The sequence below is a fragment of the Rhinoraja longicauda genome, chromosome 16, assembly GCF_053455715.1.
Source record: "Rhinoraja longicauda isolate Sanriku21f chromosome 16, sRhiLon1.1, whole genome shotgun sequence".
Lineage (NCBI taxonomy): Eukaryota > Metazoa > Chordata > Chondrichthyes > Rajiformes > Arhynchobatidae > Rhinoraja > Rhinoraja longicauda.
Window position 1 is genome coordinate 3321986 of NC_135968.1, and position 26881 is coordinate 3348866.

At 59.3% G+C, this 26881-nt stretch overlaps 2 protein-coding genes and 1 long non-coding RNA gene across 4 annotated transcripts in view; 2 read left to right on the plus strand and 1 right to left on the minus strand.

Annotated features, from left to right (window-relative positions):
• Positions 1-262: 262 nt before the first annotated feature.
• LOC144601079 (uncharacterized) lies at positions 263-4566 on the plus strand. Its single transcript, XR_013548236.1, has 3 exons — positions 263-496; positions 2602-2746; positions 3366-4566. It is a non-coding gene; the product is annotated as an uncharacterized LOC144601079 (long non-coding RNA).
• A 3227-nt stretch (positions 4567-7793) lies between these two features.
• ccnb1ip1 (cyclin B1 interacting protein 1) lies at positions 7794-16069 on the minus strand. The gene is made up of 4 exons (XM_078413164.1): positions 15773-16069; positions 11954-12422; positions 11690-11803; positions 7794-7993 (listed from the first exon to the last, which is right to left on the minus strand). Exons 1-4 carry the CDS (start codon positions 16067-16069, stop codon positions 7794-7796), a joined length of 1080 nt encoding a protein of 359 aa, XP_078269290.1.
• Positions 16070-18678: 2609 nt separating this feature from the next.
• Positions 18679-26881, plus strand: part of ipo4 (importin 4) — a 77407-nt gene continuing 69204 nt past the window's right edge. Inside the window, exons 1-4 of one of the 2 annotated variants that reach the window (XM_078412745.1) lie at positions 18679-18834; positions 23435-23521; positions 24389-24468; positions 25245-25286. In XM_078412745.1, coding sequence (XP_078268871.1) covers positions 18769-18834; positions 23435-23521; positions 24389-24468; positions 25245-25286 — 275 coding nt within the window. In that variant the 5' untranslated portion in view covers positions 18679-18768. Of the gene's footprint in view, positions 18835-23434; positions 23522-24388; positions 24469-24595; positions 24652-25244; positions 25287-26881 lie in introns of those variants that run through there. The other variant, XM_078412746.1, reaches the window with a different exon arrangement.

Below are 26881 nucleotides of genomic sequence, written 5' to 3' on the forward strand. Positions count from 1 at the left end.
CCCCGTGTGTGTGTGTGTTCACACTGACCCCGTGTGTGTGTGTGTGTCCACACTGACCCCCGTGTGTGTCCACACTGACCCCATGCGTGTGCGTGTGTCCACACTGACCCCCCCCCCGTGTGTGTGTGTGTCCACACAGACCCCCCCCCGTGTGTGTGTGTCCACAATGACCCCCGTGTGTGTCCACACTGACCCCATGCGTGTGCGTGTGTGTGTCCACACTGACCCCGTGTTGGCATGTGTGTGTCCACACTGACTCCATGCGTGTGTGTGCGCCGTGCAGGGGCAGCTGAAGCAGAAGCGGCTGACTGCGCTGATGTCCAGTCTCGCGGCGGGAGCAACGCAGCCACCAGGACAGACTGTACCCCACCCCCAGCGGGCCCCCCACCCCCCTCACCCTGCGACCCCTCACCTCCCTCAGACCCGGCAACAACCCCGGCACCGCCACCCTCGGCAAAGTGGTCTTCAGCCTCACCACCGAGGAGAAGGTGCCCTTGTACGTACACGGGGGGGGGGGGGTAGGGGGGGGCTTCGAGAGGGGGAGAGGGTGGGGGCTTGGAGGGGGGAGGGTGGGGGCTTGGAGGGGGGACGGTGGGGGCTTGGAGGGGTAGAGGGTGGGGGAGGGGGGTTGGAGAGGGCTTGAGGGGGGAGAGGGTGGGGGCTGGGGCAGAGGGTGGGGACTGGGGGAGGGGGCTTGGAGGGTGGGGGAGGGGGCTTGGAAGGGGAGAGGGTGGGGGCTGGGGGAGGGGGCTTGGAGGGTGGGGGAGGAGGCTTGGAGGGGGAGGGGCTGGGGAGGGGGCTTGGAGGTGGGGGAGAGGGTGCGGGCTCGGGCAGAGGGTGGGGGCTGGGGTAGAAGGTGGGGGTTGGATGGGAGGAGGTGGGGGGGGAACTGCGAGGGAGGAGGGACTGACTGGATTGGGAAGGAGATGAAGAGGAATGTCTTCACCAGAGGGTGGTGAATCTGTGGGATTTGCCACTGAAGGCTGTGGAGGCCACGTCAGTGGATATTTTTAAGGCAGAGATAGATTATTGATCAGTCGGGGGGTTACAGGGAGAAGGCAGGAAAACGGGGTTCGGAGGGAGAGATAGATCGGACATGATTGAATGGCTGAGTAGACTTGATGGGCCGAATGGCCGCAGGGAGAGGTCGGACAGACTGGGATAGTTTACTCGGAACGTTGGAGGTTGAGGGGGAGACCGACCGGGTGGAAGTTACGAGGGGTGTAGAGACGGTCGACAGTCAGAACCTTCCCCCCCCCCCCCCCCCCCCCAGGGTGGGACTGTCAAAGACTAGAGGGCACAGGTTGAAGGTGAAAGGCAACGTTTAACGGAGAGGTGCGGGGCAGGGTGATTTGCCACAGTGGGGGGGGGGGGGGGGGGACACAGGGTGCCGGGGGTGATACGATAGTGGTGTTTGGGGGGGTGTGGGACGGGCCGGTGGACACGCAGGGAATGGAGGGACACGGATCACGGGCAGGCAGAGGGGACGGGTTTCACCTGGTGTCAGGGCGATAGCAGGGACATAGTGGGCTGAAGGGCCTGATGCTGAGCTGTATTGTGCTCGAGAGGTGAGCGTGTGGAGGGGGGGCGTGGATTGGGGTGATGGTGGACGGGGTGTTTAGGGGGGGGGTCTAGTGTGAGGGTGCTGAGCCAGTGGGTGTGACATGGGAGGGGGTGGGTGTGGGGGGAGGGGTGTGACGTGTTCGGGGGGGGGGTGTGACATGGGCCGCTGGGCGTGACGTGGGTCTCTGGTAGTACCCTGGGCTGCTGGACGGGGAGGGCACGTATGTGTGGGGGGGGGGGGGGGTGACGTGCGTGGGGGGTGACAATAGACAACAGGTGCAGGAGGAGGCCATTCGGCCTTCGAGCCAGCACCGCCATTCAATGTGATCATGGCTGATCACTCTCAATCAGTACCCCGTTCCTGCCTTCTCCCATACCCCCTGACTCCGCTGTCCTTAAGAGCTCTATCTAGCTCTCTCTTGAATGCATTCAGAGAATTGGCCTCCACTGCCCTCTGAGGCAGAGAATTCCACAGATTCACAACTCTGACTAAAACAGTTTTTCCTCATCTCCGTTCTAAATGGCCGACCCCTTATTCTTAAACTGTGGCCCCTGGTTCTGGACTCCCCAACATTGGGAACATGTTTCCTGCCTCTAACGTGTCCAACCCCTTAATAATCTTATACGTTTCGATAAGATCCCCTCTCATCCTTCTAAATTCCAGTGTATACAAGCCCAGTCGCTCCAGTCTTTCAACATATGACAGTCCCGCCATTCCGGGAATTAACCTGGTAAACCTATGCTGCACGCCTCAATAGGTGGGGGTGATGTGGGCCGCTGGGCGTGACGTGGGTCTCTGGTAGTACCCTGGGCCTGCTGGACGGGGAGGGCACGTGTGTGGGGTGGGGTGACGTGTGTGGGAGGGGGGGGGTGACGTGGGCCGCTGGCGTGACGTGGGTCTCTGGCAGCACCCTGGGCCTGCTGGACGGGGAGGGCACGTGTGTGGGGTGGGGTGACGTATGTGGGAGGGGGGGTGGGGTGACGTGCGTGGGTGGGGGTGACGTGGGCTGCTGGGCGTGACGTGGGTCTCTCTGGCAGCACCCTGGGCCTGCTGGACGGGGAGGGCACGTGCGTGGCCGTGACTGTCTACAACATGGCGGAGAGCTGGGGGGTGCTGATCGGAGACACCGTCGCCATCCCACGCCCCCTCTACACCCATCACAGTGTGGAGCACAAGGGCAAGGTGAGTCACCCCCCCTCCCCCAGACTCCTCCTCCCCCAGACTCCTCCCCCCAGACCCCACCCTCCCCAGACCCCTCCCTCCCCGACCCCACCCTCCCCTCGACCCCTCCCCAGACTCCTCCCTCCCTGACCCCTCCCCAGACTCCTCCCTCCCCGACCCCTCCTTCCCCGACCCCTCCTTCCCCGACCCTTTCTTTCACCTGAATATACATCCCCCTACCCGACCCCCGCCCTCTGCCCATCCCTGACCCCGAACTCTTCCCATCCTCCTCCTCGACCCATGACCTCTCCCTGACCCCATCCACCCCTGACCTCTCCCAATCCTCTTTGACTTGGGCCCTCTGATTACTCCCTGAACCATGACACTGCCCTCTCTCCGTCTCCTCCTCCATCGCCCTCTACTCTACCCCGACCCCATGCCCTCTGCTGTGACCCGTGCCCTCTGCTCTGCAGCATGCCCTCTCCTCTGCCCCCTGACCCCATGCCCTCTGCTCTGCCCCCTGACCTCGTGCCCTCTGCGCTGACCCTGTGCCCTTTGCCTTCTGCTCTGACCCCGTGCCCTCTGCTCTACCCCCTGACCCCCGTGCCCTCTGCTCTGACCCTGTGCCCTTTGCCCACAGTGCTTTGCCTTCGGTGGTGTCCGCGTGGAGAGCCCGCTGCTGCTGCTGGTGAACGGGAGGAGCCAGAGTCCAGCCAGCCAGGCAGCCCCCGTGCTGGCACACCGACCCTGTGCCGAGTGAGGGCGAGACCCCCACGGACAACCCCCCTCCTCTCGCGGGACCCCTCGCCCAACCCCCCCTCCTCTCGCAGGACCTCTCGCCTCCGCAGGGATGCGCCGGTCCGGCACGGTGGCGCGGCGGTGGAGTTGCTGCCTCAGGGCGCCGGAGACCCGGATCCATCCCGACCACAGGCGCTGTCTGTACGGTGTTTGCACGTTCTCCCCGTGACCTGCGTGGGTTTTATCCGGGCGCTCTGGTTTCCTCCCACACTCCAGAGACGTGCGGGTTTGGAGGTTAATTGACTTGGTGGAAAGGTAAACTGTCCCCAGTGTGTGTGGGGTGGGGGATCACTGGGCGGCACCACTCAGTGCGTCAAAGGACACGTGTCTGGCTGCATCCCTAAACCCACACTGGCCCACTCACTCCACACACACAACCCCACACACACAACCCCACACACACAACCCACACTGGCCCACTCACCCCACACACACAACCCCACACACACAACCCCACACACACAACACCCACACACACAACCCACACTGGCCCACTCACACCACACACACAACCCCACACACACAACCCACACTGGCCCACTCACCCCACACACAACCCCACACACACAACCCCACACACACAACCCACACTGGCCCACTCACTCCACACACACAACCCCACACACACAACCCTCACCCCACACACACAACCCACACTGGCCCACTCACTCCACACACACAACCCCACACACACAACCCCACACACACAACCCCACACACACAACCCCACACACACAACCCCACACACACAACCCCACACACACAACCCCACACACACAACCCACACGGCGCCCACCCACCCCACACACACAACCCACATTGGCCCACCCACCCCTCAACCCCACACTGGCCCACCCACCCCACACACACAACCCACACTGGTCCACCCACCCCTCAACCCCACACTGGCCCACACACACAACCCCACACTGGCCCACCCACCCCACACACACAACCCCACACTGGCCCACTCACTCCACCCACCCCTCAACCCACACAGAGGGGGTCTCCAGCTCTGGGGGAGGGAAGGGGGGAGGGCTCTGTGTCCAGTTCTTGGGGGAGGGGGTGTTCAGTTCTGGGGGGGGTAGGTCCGTGTACAGTTCTGGGGGGGGGGGGTCCGTGTACAGTTCTGGGGGGGGTCGATGTACAGTTCTAGGGGGAGGTCCATCTACAGTTCTGGGGGGGGGGGATCCGTGTACAGTTCTGGGGGGGGGGATCCATGTACAGTTCTGGGGGGGGGTCCGTGTACAGTTCTGGGGGGGGGGGGTGTGGAATGGGAAAGGTTTGGAGGAAGGGGGGATGTGGGAGGGCCAGTGTTGGTGTGACTGGGGTGGGGGGAGACGAGGGGGCTGGGCAAGAGAGAGATGGGGTTGGGGGGAAGATTACGTGAGAGGGCCACTGTTGGTGTGGCTGGGATGGGGAGACGAGGGGGCCGGGGTGGGGAGACGAGGGGGGCCGGGGTGGGGAGACGAGGGGGTCAGGGTGGGTGGACGAGGGGGCCGGGGTGGGGAGACGAGGGGGCCTGGGTGGGTGGACGAGGGGGCCGGGGTGGGGCGACGAGGGGGCCGGGGTGGGGAGACGAGGGGGCCGGGGTGGGGAGACGAGGGGGCCGGGGTGGGGAGACGAGGGGGCTGGGGTGGGTGGACGAGGGGGCCGGGGTGGGGAGCGGGGCTGGGGTGGGGAGACGGGGGGGGTGGGGAGACGGGGGGGCTGGGGTGGGGGGTCGGGGGGGGGGCCGGGGTGGGGAGACGAGGGGGCCGGGGTGGGGCGCGGGGTGGGGGGGACGAGGGGGCCGGGGTGGGGAGCGGGGCTGGGGTGGGGGGGACGAGGGGGCCGGGATGGGGAGACGAGGGGGCCGGGGTGGGGAGACGAGGGGGCCGGGGTGGGGAGACGAGGGGGCCGGGGTGGGGGTGAGGTGCTCTGGTCTGATCTGCCTTCTCTCCCCCTGTCCCTGCCCACGTCTCCCCCCGTCCCTGCCCATGTCTCCCCCCCGTCCCTGTCCAAGTCTGTCCCTGCCCATGTCTCCCCCCGTCCCTGCCTATGTCTCTCCGCTCTGCTACCGTGGTGAAGGTTTGTGGGTTTTCCGGCTGTTTCTCTGCTGGGGTTGGGTCGGGTTTGACTTTTGCCGACTGTCCAAGTGTTTGTGGTTAATAAAGTGTCGTTGGTTCAATGGGAGCTTCTTCACTGCTCAACTCGCCCCTGGGAGTCTGGTCGGGATTCTCCCCCCTAACCCCAACCCCCCTCTCCCCCTAAACCCTCCCCATTTAACCCTCACCCCTCCTCCCTTTAACCCTCTCCCCTAACCCCCCCGTTTAAACCCTCTCCCTACCCCGTAACCCCCCCGTTTAACCCTCTCCCCTAACCCCCCCGTTTAACCCTCTCCCTTAACCCCCCCGTTTAACCCTCTCCCCTAACCTCCCGTTTAACCCTCTCCATTAACCCCCCCCTTTAACCCTCTCCCCTAAACCCCTCCCCCCAAACCTCTCTCCCTCCTCTTAAACTTCACCCTCTTCCCTTAAACCTTTCACCCCCTCTAAACCTCCCCCCTCAACCCTCCTCCATCTCTAACCCTCTGCCCCCCAACCGTCTCCACCTCTAAACCTTCTCCCCTCTAGCCCCTCCAACCCTCTAAACCTCCCCCCATTAACCCTCCTCCCCTCTCCCCCTCTAAACCTCCCCCTCTCCCCCTAACCGTCTCTCCTCCCACTAAACCCCCCTCTAACCCTTCCCCCCCCTCTAACCCTTCCCCCCTCTAACCCTTCCCCCCCCTCTAACCCTTCCCCCCCTCTAACCCTTCCCCCCTTTAACCCTCTTCCCCCTCTAAACCTCTCCCCTCCCTCCAACCTTGCCTCCTGCAACCCCCCATTCTGTGCCCCACTCCCCATCTCTCAAATTCCTCCCCCCAACCTCTGTCCCCTCCCCCTCGTCTCTTTCCCCTCCCTAATCCATCCTCCCCCTCCCCTCGTCTTCCCCCAGAAGGATGAGGCTGATGGACGTCAACAAAACAAGTTTATTGGGTGCAACGTCACGGAACACAGGGGGGGAGGGAGGGGGAAGAGAGAGGGGTCTGGTGCTGGGGAGTGTGGGTGGGGGGAAAGGTGAGGGGAGGGTCTCACACCCGCTTGAATGTGAAGCTGTTTCCAGGCCTGGTGGGTGAGGGGGGAGGGTGTGGGGAGAGGGAGGCAGTGGAGGGGTGGGGAGTGAGGGGGGGGGGATGGGGGGGGGGGGGAGGGAGGATGGGGGGTGAGTGGGTGAGTGGGGAGAGGGGCGGGGGTGGTGGGGAGTGAGGGGAGGGGATGGGGATGGGGGGTGAGTGTTGGGAGAGAGGGGCGGGGTGGTGGGGAGTGAAGGGGATGGGGATGGGGGGTGAGTGTGGGGAGAGGGCGGCAGTGGAGGGGTGGGGAGGGAGGGAGGATGGGGGTGAGTGTGGGGAGAGAGGGGCGGGGTGGTGGGGAGTGAGGGGAGGGGGGGATGGGGGTGAGTGTGTGGGAGAGTGCGGCAGCGGAGGGAGGGAGGATGGGGGTGAGTGGGGAGAGGGGGCGGGGGGTGTGAAGGGGATGGGGGGGTGGGTGTGGGGAGAGGGGTGGGGGGTGGAGTGTGAAGAGGGGGTGATCCTGGGCCCTGCTGATGTGGGGAGGGGGCGGGTCAGGGTGAGTGGGGGGCTCGGTCCGCGTTTGAGGGTGAAGTGGGTGGGGGCGTGTGGGGATGGGGGGGGGAATGGGGGGCTCGGTGAGGGAGGGGGGGGGTGTCACGCGCGTTTGAGGGTGAAGCCATGCCTGGCCGGTGGGGGCTCGGTGAGGGGTCTCACGCGTGTTTGAGGGTGAAGCCGGGCCCGGCCGGTGTGGAGGTGTGGGGATTGGGGGCTCGGTGAGGGGTCTCACGCGTGTTTGAGGGTGAAGCCGTGCCCGTGCCCGGCCGGTGTGGGGTGGGGGCTGTGGGGATGGGGGGCTCGGTGAGGGGTCTCACGCATGTTTGAGGGTGAAGCCGTGCCCGTGCCCGGCCGGTGTGGAGGTGTGGGGATTGGGGGCTCGGTGAGGGGTCTCACGCGTGTTTGAGGGTGAAGCCGGGCCCGGCCGGTGTGGAGGTGTGGGGATTGGGGGCTCGGTGAGGGGTCTCACGCACGTTTGATGGTGAAGCCGGGCCCGGCCGGTGTGGAGGTGTGGGGATGGGGGGCTCGGTGAGGGGGGGGTCTCACGCGTGTTTGATGGTGAAGCCGTGCCCGGTGCCCGGCCGGTGGGGGCTGTGGGGATGGGGGGCTCGGTGAGGGGTCTCACGCGTGTTTGAGGGTGAAGCCGTGCCCGTGCCCGGCCGCTGCCAGCTGCTCGTGCTCTTCTGTGGGGGAGAAGTTGAAGAAGCTGCCGGATCGTTCCGCGCCGGGCGAGCCGAAGAAGGAGGGGCGGAAATGGAAGTCTCCCCCACCTGTGGCCCCCCGAGGAGGCGGCTCCGCCCCGGGGAACTTTCCAGAAGGGCCTGCGGGGGGGGGGGGGGAATGATCAGTGAGAGCGTGCTCATGACCCCTGACCCTCGGCCCGACGCACAACCCCGACCCTCAGACCCCGAACTGACCCTCGACCCCGTGACAACGACCCCGCTCTGACCCCCACCATTCCCACCCTACCCACAGTCGTCCACCCCCCGTACCTGCAGTCATTTTGTCGCCACCCCCCCCCCTTCCCTGAGTTAGGCACCTGTGCCTGCGGTCGGTCAGTCTCCGTACCTGCGGTCGGTCAGTCTCCGTACCTGCGGTCAGTCTCCGTACCTGCGGTCGGTCAGTCCCCGTACCTGCGGTCGGTCAGTCTCCGTACCTGCGGTCAGTCTCCGTACCTGCGGTCGGTCAGTCTCCATACCTGCGGTCAGTCCCCATACCTGCGGTCGGTCAGTCTCCATACCTGCGGTCAGTCCCCATACCTGCGGTCAGTCTCCAAACCTGTGGTCCATCAGCCCATACCTGCGGTCAGTCTCCATACCTGCGGTCAGTCAGTCTCCATACCTGCGGTCAGTCCCCATACCTGCGGTCGGTCAGTCTCCATACCTGCGGTCAGTCCCCATACCTGTGGTCCATCAGCCCATACCTGCGGTCGGTCTCCATACCTGCGGTCACTCCCCATACCTGCGGTCAGTCCCCATACCTGCGGTCGGTCTCCATACCTGCGGTCCATCAGCCCATACCTGCGGACAGTCTCCATACCTGCGGTCCATCAGCCCATACCTGCAGTCAGTCTCCATACCTGCGGTCAGTCTCCATACCTGCGGTCCATCAGCCCATACCTGCGGTCAGTCTCCATACCTGCGGTCCATCAGCCCATACCTGCGGTCAGTCCCCGTACCTGCGGTCGGTCTCCGTACCTGCGGTCCATCTGCCCATACCTGCGGTCAGTCAGTCTTCGTTCCTGCGATCGATCTCCATATCTGTGGTCAGTCTCCGTACCTGTGGTCCATCAGCCCATACCTGCAGTCGATCTCCGTACCTGCGGTTTGTCTCCGTACCTGCGGTCAGTCCCTGTACCTGCGGTCAGTCCCTGTACCTGCGGTTTGTCTCCATACCTGCGGTCAGTCCCTGTACCTGCGGTCGGTCGGTCAGTCCCCATACCTGCGGTCAGTCCCTGTACCTGCGGTCGGTCAGTCCCCATACCTGCGGTCGGTCAGTCCCCATACCTGCGGTCGGTCAGCCCATACCTGCGGTCAGTCCCCATACCTGCGGTCCATCAGCCCATACCTGCGGTCAGTCTCCATACCTGCGGTCGGTCCTCGTACCTGCGGTCAGTCCCCATACCTGTGGTCAGTCAGTCTTCGTTCCTGCGATCGATCTCCATACCTGTGGTCGGTCTCCGTACCTGTGGTCCATCAGCCCATACCTGCGGTACATCTCCGTACCTGCGGTTTGTCTCCGTACCTGCGGTCGGTCAGTCTCCATACCTGCGGTCGGCCTCCGTACCTGTGGTCCATCAGCCCATACCTGCGGTCTGTCTCCGTACCTGCGGTCGATCTCCGTACCTGCGGTTGGTCAGTGTCCGTACCTGCGGTCGGTCAGTGTCCGTACCTGCGGTCGGCCCGTAGCCGGCTGCGGCCCCGGCCCCCTCTCCGGCCAGGGCCATGCTGTGTAGCTGCGCTGTCGTACAGCCCCTGTACCTGCGGTCGGTCAGTGTCCGGACCTGTGATCAGTCAGTGTCCGTACCTGCGGTCAGTGTCCGTACCTGCGGTCAGTGTCCGTACCTGCGGTCAGTGTCCGTACCTGCGCTCAGTGTCCGTACCTGTGGGCAGTGTCCGTACCTGCGGTCAGTGTCCGTACCTGCAGTTGGTCATTAGCCCGTACCTGCGGTCAGTTATTACCCCGTACCTGCGGTCAGCCCGTAGCCGGCTGCGACAATAGACAACAGGTGCAGGAGGAGGCCATTTGGCCCGTCGAGCCAGCACCGCCATTCAATGTGATCGTGGCTGACCATCCACAATCAGTACCCCGTTCCTGCCTTCTCACCATACCCCCTGACTCCGCTATCCTTAAGAGCTCTATCTAGCTCTCTCTTGAATGCATTCAGAGAACTGGCCTCCACTGCCTTCTGAGGCAGAGAATTCCACAGATTTACAACTCTCTGACTGAAAAAGTTTCTCCTCATCTCAGTTCTAAATGGCCTACCCCTTATTCTTAAACTGTGGCCCCTGGTTCTGGACTCCCCCAACATTGGGAACATGTTTCCTGCCTCTAACGTGTCCAACCCCTTAATAATCTTGTACGTTTCGATAAGATCCCCTCTCATCCTTCTAAATTCCAGTGTATACAAGCCTAGTCGCTCCAGTCTTTCAACATATGACAGTCCCGCCATTCCGGGAATTAACCTAGTAAACGTACGCTGCACGCCCTCAATAGCAAGAATATCCTTCCTCCAATTTGGGGACCAAAACTGCACACAGTATTCCAGGTGCGGTCTCACTAGGGCCCTGTACAACTGCAGAAGGACCTATACTCAACTCCCCTTGTTATGAAGATCAACATTCCATTGGCTTTCTTCACTACCTGCTGTACCTGCATGCTTCCTTTCAGTGACTGATGCACTAGGACACCCAGATCTCGTTGTACGTCCCCTTTTCCTAACTTGACACCATTCAGATAATACTCCACCTTCCTAATCTTACCACCAAAGTGGATAACCTCACACTTATCCACATTAAACTGCATCTGCCATGCATCCGCCCACTCACACAACCTGTCCAAGTCACCCTGCAACCTCATAGCATCTTCCTCACAGTTCACACTGCCACCCAGCTTTGTATCAACTGCAAATTTGCTAATGGTACTTTTAATCCCAGGGCTGCAGGGTTTAGTTTAGATTATTGTCACGTGTACCGAGGTACAGTGAAAAGCTTTTGTCGCGTGCTAACCAATTTTCTATCCATGTCAGTACCTTACCTCCAATACCATGTGCACTAATTTTGCCGAATAATCTCCTATGTGGGACCTTGTCGAAGGCCCCCCTCTCCCTCTCCGGCCAGGGCCATACTGCGTAGCCTCGCTGTCGTACAGGCCCTGTGCCTGTGCTCGGTCAGTGTCCGTACCTGCGGTCAGTCTCTGTACCTGCGGTCGGTCAGTGTCCGTACCTGCAGTCGGTCTCTGTACCTGCGGTCGGTCAGTATTCGTACCTGTGGTCAGTGTCCGTACCTGCGGTCGGTCAGTCTCTGTACCTGCGGTCAGTGTCCGTACCTGCGGTCGGTCAGTATCCGTACCTGTGGTCAGTTTCCGTACCTGCGGTCGGTCAGTATCCGTACCTGTGGTCAGTCAGTCTCTGTACCTGCGGTCAGTCTCTGTACCTGCGGTCGGTCAGTGTACCTGCGGTCAGTCTCTGTACCTGCGGTCAGTGTCCGTACCTGCGGTCAGTCTCTGTACCTGCGGTCGGTCAGTGTCCGTACCTGCGGTCGGTCAGTGTCCGTACCTGCCGTCGGTCAGTGTCCGTACCTGCGGTCGGTCAGTGTCCGTACCTGCGGTCGGTCAGTGTCCGTACCTGCGGTCGGTCAGTGTCCGTACCTGCGGTCGGTCAGTGTCCGTACCTGCGGTCGGTCAGTTTCTGTACCTGCGGTCAGTCTCTGTACCTGCGGTCGGTCAGTCTCTGTACCTGCGGTCAGTATCCGTACCTGCGGTCAGTCTCTGTACCTGCTGTCGGTCAGTGTCCGTACCTGCGGTCAGCCCGTAGCTGGCTGCGGCCCCCTCTCCCTCTCCGGCCAGGGCCATGCTGCGTAGCCGCAGACTGTTATACAGCCCCTGTACCTGCGGTCGGTCAGTGTCCGTACCTGCGGTCAGTGTCCGTACCTGCGGTCAGCCCGTAGCTGGCTGCGGCCCTCTCCCTCTCCGGCCAGGGCCATGCTCCGTAGCCGCAGACTGTTATACAGCCCCTGTACCTGCGGTCGGTCAGTGTCCGTACCTGCGGTCAGTGTCCGTACCTGCGGTCAGCCCGTAGCTGGCTGCGGCCCCCTCTCCCTCTCCGGCCAGGGCCATGCTGTGTAGCCGCAGACTGTCGTACAGCCCCTGTACCTGCGGTCGGTCAGTGTCCGTACCTGCGGTCAGTATCCGTACCTGCTGTCGGTCAGTGTCCGTACCTGCGGTCAGCCCGTAGCTGGCTGCGGCCCCCTCTCCCTCTCCGGCCAGGGCCATGCTGCGTAGCCGCAGACTGTCGTACAGCCCCTGTAGCCGCTGGTACTGGCGGTTCCTCTCGAACAGCTTCTCGCACATCTCCCCGTACTTGGTCTTGTACTCGTCCAGCAGCTTCTTCAGCGAGCTCACCTCCCCCCGGCTGTTGCTCACCTCCAGGTCCTTGCCCTGGATCTGCTGGGTGTACATCTTCTCCATCTGGCGCAGACGCCCCTCCGCCTTGCTGTACGAGTACTCCTGGTACATCCGCTCCTGGTGGATCTGCGGGAGAGGGCTGGGCTCAGGGCTGGGCGTCCGGCACTGGGACCTATTACACACGGCAGCCTGGAACGAGGACCCCACACTCTCGCCTCCCGCATCGCACGCGTGCCGGAGAGCGCGTTTCATCGGGATGCATCGCGGCACGGTTTGGGAACAGCTCCATCCGAGACCGCAAGAAATTTCAGAGAGTTGTGGACGCAGCCCAGACCATCGCACACACAAACCAACCTCCCTTCCACTGACTCCATCTACACCTCGCACTGCCTCGGCAAGGCCAGCAGCATATTCAGGGACGGGTCGCTCCCACTTCTCCCCTCCTTCATCAGGCAAGAGGTACAGAACTCTGAAAACGCACACCTCCAGATTCAGGGGCAGTTTCTTCCCAGCTGTTATCAGGCAACTGAACCATCCTACCACAACCAGACAGCGGTCCTGAACTACCATCTACCTCTTTGGTGACCCTCGGACTATCCTTGATCGGACTTTGCTGGCTTTATCTTGCACTAAATGTTATTGACTTTCTGCTGACTTCTGCTGTGTTGTCTTTCTGCTGACTGGTTAGCACGCGACAAAAGCTTTTCACTGTACCTCGGTACACGTGACAATAATCTAAACTAAAGCCTGCAGCCCAGCACAGGGACCTAGAGGGTCCACTCACACCCTCCCCTGATCTCTCCCTCTGCTTCCTATCCCCATTCTCCTGAAACTCCTCCAGGGATACACTTGATCCCAGCTCATCAGTGATAGGAGCAGAATTAGGCCATTCAGCCCCTCAGATCTACTCCACCATTCAATCATGGCTGATCTATCTTCCTCTCTCAGCCCCATTCTCGTGCCTTAACCCCTAACACCCGTACTAATCAAGAATCTATCTTACAAATACCCAAATGACTTTGCCTTCTGTGGCAATAAATTGCACATTCACCACCCTCTGACGAGAGAAATTCCTACTCATTTCCTTTCTAAAGTTCATAATTGATAGGAGTAGAATTAAGAGCAGCAAGATGGTGCAGCAGGAGACTTGCTGCCTCACAGCGCCACAGACCCGGGATCCATCCTGACCACGGATGCTGTCTGTACGGAGTTTGCACGTTCTCTCTGTGCCCTGCGTGGGTTTCCTCCCACACTCCAAAGGCACGCAGGTTTGTAGGTTAATTGGTTTCAGTGAAGATTGTAAATTGTCCCCAATGTGTGTAGGATAGTTAATGTGCGGGGATCGCTGGTTGGCGCGGATTCCCCCCTCTACCCCCACAGACCCAGTCCCTTGCACCCCTCTACCCCCTCCCTCCAGCCCCACAGACCCAGTCCCTCTACCCCCTCCCTCCAGCCCCACAGACCCAGTCCCTCTACCCCCTCCCTCCAGCCCCACAGACCCAGTCCGTCTACCCCCTCCCTCCAGCCCCACAGACCCAGTCCCTCTACCCCCTCCCTCCAGCACCAGTCCCTCACACCCCTCTACCCCCTCCCTCCAGCCCCACAGACCCAGTCCCTCACACCTTTGTGTTTTTGTTGTTTTTTGTTGTCTTAATTGTAGTTGTGATGTGGTGTTTTTGTGTTTATATACTATGTGTGTATGTGGGGGGGAGGGGGAAACTAACACTGTAAATATGTGTCCCTTCAGAACGGAGGCCCGACCTTTGTTTTCTGGGCCGTGTCTCCGTTCCTGCTGCGGCCTACCATCGGCCCAACTCCTGGAGCTGGCGGCCTCCGGGGCTCTGGTTCGCAGAGCCCGCGGATCGGACTTACCATCACCGGAGCCGGCCGTCTTCGGAGGCTGCGGGAGCAGCTGCGACTCGCCTTAGACTCGGGCCGCGTGGATGCCGACATCGGGAGCTCCGGCAGCGGCAGCGTGTTCGCCCGCCCCGGATCGCGGGGCTTGGGGCTCGGACATTTCACCGTCCGGCGCGGCCTAAGATGGCCGCGGGATATTTCTCTGCTGGGCGGGGGCTTCAACGTCGGGAGCCACGACCGCCCCGACGTGCAGCAACAGCGGCAGCAGCAGCGTGTTCGCCCGCCCCGGATCGGACTTTTCATCAGCGGAGCCGGCCGTCTTCGGAGGCTGCGGGAGCGGCTGCGACGCGACTCGCCTTGGGCTTGGCCCGCTGTGGACCGTCCGGTGCGGCCTGCAACCACAACAACCTGACTGCGGGCGAGGACAGCAGGAGAAGGGAAAGACATTGTGGCCTTCCATCACAGTGAGGAGAGAGAGGACTGGAGGAGACTCACTGTGATGGATGTTTCTTTGATGGATGTTTCTTTTTTGTGTGTTTTTGGGGTTGGGTGGTTTGAGTGCCTGTTTGATGCTTTTATTGTTGGACTGTGTTTTTGGGGGTTTTGGGGTGTGTGATTTGAATGCCTATTTAATGCTTTTATTGTTGGACTGTGTTTTGGGGGGTTTTTGGGGTTGGGTAATTTTGGGTGCCTGTTTAGTGCTTTTATTGTTGGACTGTGGGTGATTGAATTAACATTTTGTTCAAGATGGCCGCGCCGTTGTGTTTGGCTGCCTGCCACTGTATGTTTCTTTTTTTTTCCTGGTCAGATGTACAGCACTTTGGTCAACGTGGGTTGTTTTTAAATGTGCTATACAAATAACTTGACTTGACTTGACCCCTCTACCCCCTCCCTCCAGCCCCACAGACCCAGTCCCTCACACCCCTCTACCCCCTCCCTCCAGCCCCACAGACCCAGTCCCTCACACCCCTCTACCCCCTCCCTCCAGCCCCACAGACCCAGTCCCTCACACCCCTCTAACCCCTCCCTCCAGCCCCACAGACCCAGTCCCTCTACCCCCTCCCTCCAGCCCCACAGTCCCTCGCCCCCGACCTGGTACCTTCAGGCCAGCCAACACCATGGCCTTGTACTCCGCATCACCCTGTACCCCAGCCCCTTCACCTGAGCCCCCTGTACCCCACCCTGTACCCAATCCCCTGTACCTCACCCCCACTGTACCCAACCCCCCTACCCCAATCCCCTGTACCACCTCTACCCCAGCCCCTCACCCCTCCTGTACCACAGCCCCATGTAACTCACCCCCTGTACCCCACCCTCTGTGCACCCAGTCCCTGTCCCCTATCCCCAGCCCCTGTCCCCACCACCTGTCCCCTCCCCGTCCCCCACCTCCTGTCCCCCACCCCGTGTCCCCCACCCCCGTCCCCACCTCCTGTCCGCCACCCCCTGTACCCCGCCCCGTGTCCCCCACCCCGTGTCCCTCTGCCCCAGTCCCTGTCCCCCACCCCTGTACCTCTGCCCCACTGTGTACCTCTGCCCCCCCCCCCTGTGTCCCCCACCCCCTCTGCCCTCTGCTCCCTGTGTACCCCCCCACCCGTGCCCCCAGGGCAGTGTCCCGCTACCTGGTAGGTCCAGAAGGCGAGGGCCCGGGCGGCGATGTCGAGTACGAGTTCGGGCTTGAGGCCGGCCAGCACCATGGCCTTGTACTCCTCGCTGGGGCAGAGTTGTGTGCGGACGATGTCGAGTTTGCCGGCCAGGGCACTGCGGCAGGCGGGGCAGAGGGCGGGGGAGCGGCTGAACTCGCCGCTGCCGTGCTGGTCGCAGAAGACGTGGGAACAGGCGGTGACCCAGGCGAAGCCGGACAGGCGGGCGCGGCAGCGGGCGAAGTTGCACACAAGCGCGTCGTCGCCCAGTGACATGGCGGCGGCGGCGGCCTGGGGGGGGGGGGGGGGGAAGTGCGCAGGCGCGGGTGGGAGGACCGTGCCGCTGCGCAGGCGCGGGGTGGGAGGACTGGGTCAGTGCGCAGGCGTGGGGTGGGAGGACTGAGCCAGTGCGCAGGCGCGGGGTGGGAGAGCAACCGCCGCACGAGGCGTCGCAAAAGCGCGGGAAGATCAGGGGCGCGCGGTGCAATTGTCCGCGGTGCTGGTGTCGGGGGCGCGCGGTGCGGGTGTCGGGGGCGCGCTGCGGGCGTCGGAGGCGCGCGGTGCAGGTGTCGGGGGTGCGCGCTGCGGGTGTCGGGGGCGCGCGGTGCAGGTGTCGGGGTGCGGGTGTCGGGGGCGCGCTGCGGGCGTCGAGGGCGCGCGGTGCAGGTGTCGGCGGTACGGGTGTCGAGGGCGCGCGCGCTGCATGTGTTAGTGGACGTGGCTGAGCCTGTGCTGGTGTTGCTGTAGATATTGCAATCATGTAACTGCAGACGCTGGTTGCAAAGTGCTGGAGACGCAGCGGGTCGGGCAGCATCTGTGGAGAACCGGGATGGGGGCGTTTAGGACCGGGAGCTTTCTCCGATAGATGCTGCCCGACCAGCTGAGCCGCTCCGGCGCTTTGTGTCTGCACATCTTGAACATCTTGACTTGTTGCGCGCGCAGCAGGCGAGCTGATGACCGCGGACCCGTACTGTTGCCACGCCTTCTGGGGGGGCCCCGCTGTACCGCAGGCAATCACTCTATGGGTTTGAGTGCAGCTCTTTGCTTCGCCTTTTGTGGAACAATTAGTCGGTCCTAATTTACAGAATAGCTTTTTTTTTATTGTCATTCGTTTTACCGAACGAAATTAATTTGCCAGCTGTACAAAAAAAAACAAAAATTGAGAGGGTGGTGCAGTTGAATGCTGCGTTCCTCTTCTCGTTCCTGCCCTCCACCAAGCGCGGCGTCCTAGCTTCCCGCGGCTCTTCGGCCCCTCGCCGCTCCTGTTGGCCCCCCCAGCCCTTCTTCCCGCTCGCCATTTCTGCCAGCCGAGCTCCGTGTCCACTTGGAAATCAACACCTCGTGGTTGGGGCTGCCGAGCAGAGCCGTGGCCTGGTCCGGTCCTCCGCCTTGGCTCCCAGCGCCCAGCCCAGCTCTAGCTGCTGCTCGGCCTCCGCTGCCTATCAGCCTCTCCCCCTCGGGCTCGACAATCTGCCCCTCTTCCTCTTCCACCGCCTCCTCCTCCTCCTCCAAGGCGGTTAAGCATAGCTCCCTGGTCCCTTAGCCCTCAGGCGGGTCGCCGACCTCCAGCGCTTGCTGCTTCTGTCCCTGCAGTCCCTCCAGGCCCCTCGGCTCGGGTTCTTCCCACTGCTCCTCTCCCAGCTCGCTCAACCCCGTCCTTTTCTCCTCGTCTTCTCCCACCCACCACCGGTCGGTGGCCCTCTACTTCTGGGCTTTGCTCTCCTGCCTCCCTTCCCGGCCACGTTTCCCCTTCTCCCGACGGCTGGCCAGACGTCGTCCCAGCTGCTTCTTGCGTCCGTGAGGTTTGCAGCCCTCCTCCTCCTCCCCACGTTCCTCTCCCTCTGCCGGATCCTCCAGCTTCTTCCTCTTTTTTTACAGCACAAAAATTGACCATTTTGGCTTTTTTTTTCAAGATAAGAATGAACGTGTGTTGCAAGTGTATGCCGGAAGCTGCCCTGTCCTCCAGATGGTTTGAGCAACTCCGTGCGTCACGCCTTTTGGCCTTACGTGCAATCCCCCTTTAGGGGATTTCTACATTTTAGATTTTTACTATAAAATATATTTTTGAATGAAAACGCCGCAGTCTTTTCCACATGAGGGGCAGAGGAGCGAGGAAGGGAGGCAGATAAGGGGTGGGAGGGAAAAGGGAAGGTGGGTGAGGAAGAATGGTGGGGACGCTGTGAATGCCCAGTGCCAGGAGCGTGGTTCTCCCAGTGCTTCGAGCGCAATGGTAGCGCTGCAACCAGCTGGCCGCCTCCTGTCAGACGGAGCGGGGCGTTGACGATCCACCTCCCGGCCGGTGGGGGCGCTGCAGCTGCCCTTTAGAGAGGCGCTGCGGGACCTCCCCGCCGGTAGTGGCGGTGCAGCTGCCGATAAACAGGCGTTGCGGGACATCCCAGCCGATGGGGGCGCGGCTGCCGACCGTTAGACGGGGGTTGCGGGACCTCCAAGCCGGTAGGGGCGCTGCAGCTGCCAATAAACAAGCGTTGCGGGACCTCCCAACCTTTCGGGCGCGCTGCTGCCGCCCGTTAAACAGGCGCTGCGGGACCTCCCGGCCGGTGGGGGCGCTGCTGCCTACCGTTAGACGGGAGTTGCGGGACCTCCCGGCCGGTTGGGGCCCTACAGAGCCGATGGGGCGCTGCACAGCCGCCCGTTAAACAGGCGCAGGGAACCTCCCGGCCGGTGGGGGCGCTGCTACCGACCGTTAGACGGGAGTTGCGGGACCTCCCGGCCGATGGGGGCGCTGCACAGCCGCCCGTTAAACTGGCGCTGCGGGACCTCCCGGCCGGTGGGGGCGCTGCAGCCGACCCCCGTCGCCGCCGCGCCGCCTCACGTCAGACAGACGGAGCCGGGCGCTGAGGGGGGGAGGGGGGGGCGGCGGCCGCCAGTCGGAATCACGTTGCCGGCAGGAGAGGCTGCGCGGCTGCGGGCACCGGGCGGGAGAGAAAGAGTGAGGGTGGCGAGGAGAGGCGGCGATGGCCGACATCCTGGAGAAGATCCTCAACAACCTGCTGGAACCCGACACGGCGCTGATCCAGCAGGTGGGGGCCGCTGGGCGGGGGGAGCCGGGGGGGGCGGGGGAACGGGGGAACGGGGGGCGGTTCCCCGGCGCTCGAGCGCCGAGGCCCAACCGTCAGCGGCGCCTCGCGGCCCTTCAAACCCGGCGTGCTCTGCGGGGGCGGGGCCTGGACAATGAGGGGCGGGGCCTGGACAATGAGGGGCGGGGTCTGGACAATGAGGGGAGGGGCTAGTACAATGAGGGGCGGGGCCTGGACACTGGGGGAGGAACTAATAATCAAGTCAAGTCAAGTCAAGTCAATTTTATTTGTATAGCACATTTAAAAACAACCCACGTTGACCAAAGTGCTGTACATTTGATTAGGTTCCAATAGAAAAAAAAATGAAAACATACAGTAGCACGCAAACAGTTCACAGCGCCTCCTCAATGAGCCTCAAACGCTAGGGAGTAGAAATATGTTTTGAGCCTGGACTTAAAGGAGTCGATGGAGGGGGCAGTTCTGATGGGGAGAGGGATGCTGTTCCACAGTCTAGGAGCTGCAACCGCAAAAGCGCGGTCACCCCTGAGTTTAAGCCTAGACCGTGGGATAGTGAATAGCCCCAAGTCGGCCGATCTGAGGGACCTGGAGTTAGAGAGGGGGGTTAGAAGATTTTTGATGTAGGGGGGGGAGTGTCCATTTATGGCTTTATACGTGAATAGGAGGAGCTTGAAGTTGATTCTGTACCGTACAGGGAGCCAGTGGAGAGAGGCCAGAATCGGGGTGATGTGGTCCCTTTTACGGGTACCCGTCAGGAGTCTCGCTGCGGCGTTTTGGACCAGTTGCAGGCGGGACAGGGAAGATTGGCTGATCCCAGTGTATAGGGAGTTGCAGTAGTCTAGGCGGGAGGAAATGAAAGCGTGAATGATTTTTTCTGTGTCGTCGAATTTGAGGAAAGGTTTGATTTTAGCTATGGTTCGAAGTTGGAAGAAGCTGGCTTTTACCACAGCGTTGACTTGCTTATCAAATTTTAATGCAGAGTCAAATATCATGCCGAGGTTTTTGACATGCGGTTTGACTAGGCAGGATAGGCTTCCAAGACTGCCTGTTATCAATTTGATGGAGTCGGGGGGGCCGAATAGGATGACCTCAGACTTGATAATAATGCATTACATAATAATGCTTGATAATAATGCATTAATAATAATGCATTACATTTATATAGAGCTTTTCAAACACTCAAAGACGCTTTACAGGGATTTCTAGAACATAGAGAAGTGAATAAATAGATAAATAAGTAAACTGGGACAATGAGTCCTCCCCTGCTAGCCTGAGCCCCACCCCCTACAATCCAAGCCACTCCCTACTTTCTCCAGGCTCCACCCCCATGACCTAAGCCCCTCCCAGACTCTCCAGACCCTGCCTTCAATTCTCAAAGCCCCAACCCCCCATTGTTTAAACCCCTCCCTGTCAATATCAAACCCCCTCCCGCACTCTCCAGTCCCCAACCCCTCGACCACAAGCCATTCCCCCTCATTACCCTGACCCCGCCCCATTGCTGTGGCCCCTCCCCTTCATTATCCAAGCCGCTCCCCATTATCCTGACCCGCCCCATTGTCCCCCCACCAGCCCTGCCCAATAGTGGGGGAGGTGTGAGACTGGGGGAGGTAGGGGGACGTGGGACAGTGGGGGGAGGTAGGGGGACGTGAGACAGTGGGGGGAGGTAGGGGGGCGAGGGATAGTGGGGGAGGTGAGGGATAGTGGGGGAGGCAGGGGGCAAGGGACAGTGGGGGAGGTAGGGGGCGGGGACAGTGGGGATGGGTCTAGACTGCGGGGATGGGACAGTGGGGAAGGGGACAGTACCCGTTGGGTCAGCGGGCAAGGGATAATGTGAGACAATCGGGCGGGGTGAGGTAGGGATGGGGCAAGAGGCTCAGGGTCAGACATGGGGCCGAGGCTAGGACAATCCTGGGAAGAAGCTGGATGTGAGCAGGGGGCAGGTCCTGGATGGGGCTGGAGGGGGCAGGGGAGGGGGGCAGGACTGGAGATGCGAAAGGGTCAGCGCTGGAGGGGGCAGGGGGCAGAGCCTGGAGACACACCGGAGTGTGCCAGGGATGGGAATGGGCAGGGGAAGCTTCACTTGGGCAGGGGGTAGGGCTGAAGGTGGGCAGAGCCCAGGTCTGGAGAAAGAGCCTAGGCAGGGGAGGGAGGCAAGGCCTGAGGAAGTGCAGGACAGAGACGGGCAGTGCCTGAACCTTGTTTAATTCCTCTTGTACCTGTTCTACTTGCATGTGGTACGATCTGCCTGGGTAACACACAAAACAAAGTTTCTCACTGTATCTCGGTGCACGTGACAATAATAAACCAGTGCCGATAGAAAATCTGTTCTCAGCTCTGCGTGAAGGACAGAGTTTCAAAGGTTCAGCCCCTATGGGGGAAGATGCCCTCACTCCTGGGCACTGCCAGGATGGCCCCGTGTACCCGGAGTCCACATCCCCTTGGTGTTTCCCCTTCACGCCCGTACCTGTCAGCGAGATCGCATCTTGCTGCTTTAACCACACAATTACACTGTCTCTCCTCAGACCATCATCCTTATCCTTATAAATCTCTTGAACCTGACTCAGTAGTAAATGATTCCACCACTGGTCTGCAGACCGCAACCACGCTGACTATTTCATCTCAGCGAGGCCATGTAGAGTGCAAGGATAGGGAAGATGAACATATGATGAGCATTTGATGGCACTGGGCCTGTACTTGCTGGAGTTTAGAAGGATGAGGGGGGTCCTCATTGAAAGTTACCGAATAGTGAAAGGCCTGGATAGAGTGGATGTGGAGAGGATGTTTACACTTTGGGAGAGTCTTGGACCAGAGGCCACAGCCTCAGAATAAAAGAACATACTTTAGTGGGAGAGCCTAGGACCAGAGGGCACAGCCTCAGAATAAAAGAACATACTTTAGTGGGAGAGCCTAGGACCAGAGGGCACAGCCTCAGAATAAAAGAACATACTTTAGTGGGAGAGCCTAGGACCAGAGGGCACAGCCTCAGAATAAAAGGACGTACTTTAGTGGGGAGTATAGTACCAGAGGGCACAGCCTCAGTATAAAAGGATGTACATTATAAAATAAGAAATTGCGGAACATTTGGATAGCAGTAACAGGATCGTTCTGAGTCAGCATGGATTTACGAAGGGGAAATCATGCTTGACTAATCTTCTGGAATTTTTTGATGATGTAACTAGGAAAATGGACAAGGGAGAGCCAGTGGATGGTAGTGTACCTGGACTTTCAGAAAGCCTTTGATAAGGTCCAACATAAGAGATTAGTGTGCAAAATTAGAGCACATGGTATTGGGGGTAGGTTACTGACATGGATAGAAAATTGGTTGGCAGACAGGAAACAAAGAGTAGGGATTAACGGGTCCCTTTCAGAATGGCAGGCAGTGACTAGTGGGGTACCAGCTATACATATACATTAATGATTTAGATGAAAGGATTAAAAGTAACATTAGCAAATTTGCAGATGACACAAAGCTGCCTGGCAGTGTGAACTGTGGGGAGGATGCTATGACTTGGACAGGTTGTGTGAGTGGGCAGATGCATGGCAGATACAGTTAAATATGGATAAATGTGAGGTTATCCACTTTGGTGGTAAGAACAGGAAGGCAGATTATTATCTGAATGGTGTCAAGTTAGGAAAAGGGGAAGTACAAAGAAATCTGGGTGTCCTTGTTCAACAGTCACTGAAAGTAAGCATGCACGTACAGCAGGTAGTGAAGAAAGCTGATGGCATGTTGGCCTTCATGACAATAGGAGTTGAGTATAGGAGCAAAGAGGTCCTTCTGCAGTTATACAGGGCCCTAGTGAGACCGCACCTGGAGTACTGTGTGCAGTTTTGGTCTCCAAATTTGAGGAAGGACATTCTTGCTATTGAGGGCGTGCAGCGTAGATTTACTAGGTTAATTCCCGGAATGGCGGGACTGTCGTAAGTTGAAAGACGAGCGACTGGGCTTGTATACACTGGAATTTAGAAGGATGAGAAGGGATCTTATTGAAACATATAAGATTATTAAGGGATTGGACACGCTAGAGTCAAGAAACATGTTCCCAATGTTGGGGGGTCCAGAACCAGGGGCCACAATTTAAGAATAAGGGGTAGGCCATTTAGAACGGAGATGAGGAAAAACTTTTTCACTCAGAGAGTTGTAAATCTGTGGAATTCTCTGCCTCAGAAGGCAGTGGAGGCCAATTCTCTGGATGCTTTCAAGAGAGAGTTAGATAGAGCTCTTAAGGATAGCGGAGTCAGGGGGAATGGGGAGGGGGCAGGAACGGGGTACTGATTGAGAATGATCAGCAATGATCACATTGAATGGCGGTGCTGGCTCGAAGGGCCGAATGGCCTCCTCCTGCACCTATTGTCTTTAGAAAGGAGATGAGGGGGAATTTCTTTAGCCAGAGAGTGGTGAATCAAGTTTAGGCAGAAGAGATTCTATTAACCTAACATGTTTGGCATGAACATTGTGGGCCGAAGGGCCTGCCCCTGTGCTGTACTGCTCCATGTGCTTTGGGGATGGTGTGGAGAGGGAATGGTGGTGTCTCAGTGTGCTGCAGAGTACAGGTATGTAACTCAGTGCTCTTCCTGCCCACAGGCCACAGTTCAGTTGAAGGAGGCGTTTAAGGACCCGTCAGTGGTCCCTGCTCTATGCACAATCCTCTCAAGTGCACCAAACCCTCAGGTAAGGGGCTTCACACTTCCATCAGACAGAGTTGGTACGAGCAGCTGCTTCCAGCAGCAGGTGGGTGGGGGGCACAAGGGTTGGGAAATAAAGCAGGAGGGGACACCTGTTACATTTGCAGTAAAACTATTCATTTGAAAAGCAGTGTGGAAGAGTTGCAGAAAGCAGATTCATGCAAGAAAGAGAAATAAAGAGTGCTGCGGTTAATTGGATCTCTCTTTCCCCTCTCTCTCATTCTCACTTTCTCTCTCCGGCTCTCTTCTCTCTCCTTCTCTCTCTTTCTCTGTCTTGGTTTGTTTCTCCCGCTTTCGCACTCTTTCTTTTTCCCTCTTTCTCTCTCTCCCTTTCTCTCCCCCCCTCTTTCTTCATCCACTCTCTTTCCCTCTCTCTCTCTCTCCCTCCCCCTCTCTCTTCCACTCCACCTCTCTCTCTCTTTCACCCCCTCTGTCTTTTTCCCTCTTTCTCTCTCTCCCCCCCCTCTCCCCTCTCTCTTCATCCCCTCTCTTTCCCTCTCTCTCTCCCCCTCCCCCTCTCTCTTCCTCTCCACCTCTCTCTTCCTCTCCACCTCTCTCTCTCTCTCTCTTTCACCCCCTCTGTCTCTGCCACTGCTTTCTCCATCCTCCCTCACCACTCTCCTTTCTGGGTGAGTTTATGGACGGTGTTGTTGAGTGGGTTGTGGTGGTGCTGTGGGAATGTCGAGGCGTTTCCAGGCGCTGCTGGGATGCTCGGCTCAGTGTCGGGTACCCGGCTGCCTGCCGCTGGTGGAAGCTGTTTCAGCCCTGCGCTGCTTTGTCTCCGGGTGTCTCTCGCTTCACTTCCTGCTCCAGCTATCGGCAGCTCACCCTTTTCTTCCCCCACCTGCTTTAGATCCGTCAGTTTGCAGCAGTGCTCGTGAGGAGAAGAGTTGCTAAACACTGGAAGAAACTCTCCGTTGAGCTCAAAGAGAAGTATGTGATTGATCTTTTCAATTTCCTCCAAGTAAGAAGGAGGGCTTTCTCACTGAGGGCATCACGGCCTCTCCCTCTGTGGGACATCTCCCCACAAGGGTTCTGGAGCAAAGGACGGGTCTGCTGCTCAGTGCCAGCCCAAAGTCAGTGCCAGCGGGCAGGGGCCTCCTTTGTTCGTTAACGGTATGGAGGGAGCTTCATTTTCTGTCTGATCCCGCAGTGTGTGTGTGTGATGGTCAGTGCAGAGGGAGCTTCACTCTGTGTGTGTCTGACCCTAGGAGTGTGTGTGTGATGGGGTGGTGCGGAGGGAGCTTCACTCTGTGTCTGACTGAGGGAGTGTGTGTGTGATGGTCAGTGCTGAGGGAGCTTCACTCTGTGTATGTCTGACCCTAGGAGTGTGTGTGTGTGTGTGATGGGATGGTGCGGAGGGAGCTTCACTCTGTGTATGTCTGACCCAGGGAGTGTGTGTGTGATGGTCAGTGCTGAGGGAGCTGCACTCTGTGTGTGTCTGACCCAGGGAGTGTGTGTGTGTGATGGGGCGGTGTGGAGGGAGCTTCACTCTGTGTGTGTCTGACTCAGGGCGTGTGTGTGTGTCTGACCCTGACCCTGGGAGTGTGTGCGGGGAGCTTCACTCTGTGTGTGACGGTGTGGAGGGAGTTTTGCTGTATTATATGCGCACGGTCCCTGCACTGGGTATATTCAATAGGGTACATTTACTCTGTTATTGAACCCTCAATGTAACTGCTAACATGTCTGTGTTTTTGTTTTCCCTCCAGTTTAAAGCCAGTGGTTTTGCAGTCTCTCCAGCAGGAACATGAGTAAGTGTCAGAGCCACATCGGAGGGCTGCTGCCCATTGGGAAGTGTGGGTAGTGGTGGAGGGGGAGCGGTGGGAATGGGAGCTGACAGCTCCTGCTGTATCTCACCTCCGGGTGACAAGGGTGGCCTTTCCCACCCCTGCCACCAGCCACGGTGTCAGTAATAGATTTGTGTGTACCATAACGTGGGTGGTGGCAGTCACCATTAGGGCGGCACGGTGGCACAGCAGTAGAGTTGCTGCCTTGCAGCGAATGCAGCGCCGGAGACCTGGGTTCGATCCTGACTACGGGTGTTGTCTGTACGGAGTTTGTATGTTCTCCCCGTGACCTGCGTGGGTTTTTTCCGAGATCTTCGGTTTCCTCCCACACTCCAAAGATGTCCAGGCTAATTGGCTTGATTTTTAAATGTAAAAAGTGTCCCTAGTGGGTGTAGGATAGTGTTAATGTGCAAGTATCGCTGGTCGCCGCAGACCCGGTGGGCCGAAAGGGCCTGTTTCTGCGCTGTATCTCTAAACTAAACTAACGTGGTTGTTGCTTCAACGCGTTCATAGAACATAGAACAGTCTAGTGCAGGAGGGAACTGCAGATGCTAGTTTACGCCGAAGACAGACACAAAATGCTGGAGTAACTCAGCGGGACAGGCAGCATCTCTGGAGAAAACCCAGTGGTGGTGGTGGTCAGAGAGTGGTGAAGGTGTGGAATTCTCTGCCTCAGAAGGCAGTGGAGGCCAGTTCGTTGGATGCTTTCAAGAGAGAGCTGGATAGAGCTCTTAAGGATAGTGGAGTGAGGGGGTATGGGGAGAAGGCAGGAACGGGGTACTGATTGAGAGTGATCAGCCATGATCGCATTGAATGGCGGTGCTGGCTCGAAGGGCTGAATGGCCTACTGCACCTATTGTCTATTGTCTATTGCCCTACTGTTCTGTAAAATCTACAGAAATTTACCATCGACAGACAGTGATGTCAGGGTTTTGAATGAACATGGAAAGGGATGTTGAAGTTGCCAATGTGGCCTTAGTGAAGCAGGGAAGTGCAGTTTTAATGGACCAAGACCAGTTCTGATGGGGTTTGTTTATTGGAGCGAGCGAGGTGTATGTGTAATGGTACGTGCAACATGATGCAAAGACTGGGGTGCAATCTGAAGTTGTGAGGTGCAGTGAAGAGCAAGAGTCACCACACTGACTGGCAGGTTGGTGTTGAAAGGGGTGATTTGTTCAGGAGTGGGATAGCAGTGGGGAAGAAGACTGCAGCGACTAGGCTTGTATACACTGGAATTTAGAAGGATGAGAGGGGATCTTATTGAAACATATAAGATTATTAAGGGATTGGACACGTTAGAGGCAGTGGAGGCCAATTCTCTGGATGCTTTCAAGAGAGAGTTAGATAGAGCTCTTAAGAATAGCGGAGTCAGGGGGTATGGGGAGAAGGCAGGAACGGGGTACTGATTGAGAATGATCAGCAATGATCACATTGAATGGCGGTGCTGGCTCGAAGGGCCGAATGGCCTCCTCCTGCACCTATTGTCTATTGTTCAAGTCTGGACCTCCCGGCTTTCAAGCTCCTGTATCCCCTCCCAGAAGGTGGAAGAGAGAAAAGGG

Bases quoted from the DNA above. Each gene is read 5' to 3' on its own strand.
- ccnb1ip1 (XM_078413164.1), bottom strand. From the start codon at position 16,069: ATGTCACTGGGCGACGACGCGCTTGTGTGCAACTTCGCCCGCTGCCGC. The intron at 11,804-11,953 runs GTACGGACACTG...CACTGACCGCAG, and splicing joins CAGCTACGGGCTGACCGCAG to GTACGGACACTGACCGACCG. The intron at 7,994-11,689 runs GTACGGACACTG...CCCCCCCCGCAG, and splicing joins CAGCTACGGGCTGACCGCAG to GCCCTTCTGGAAAGTTCCCC.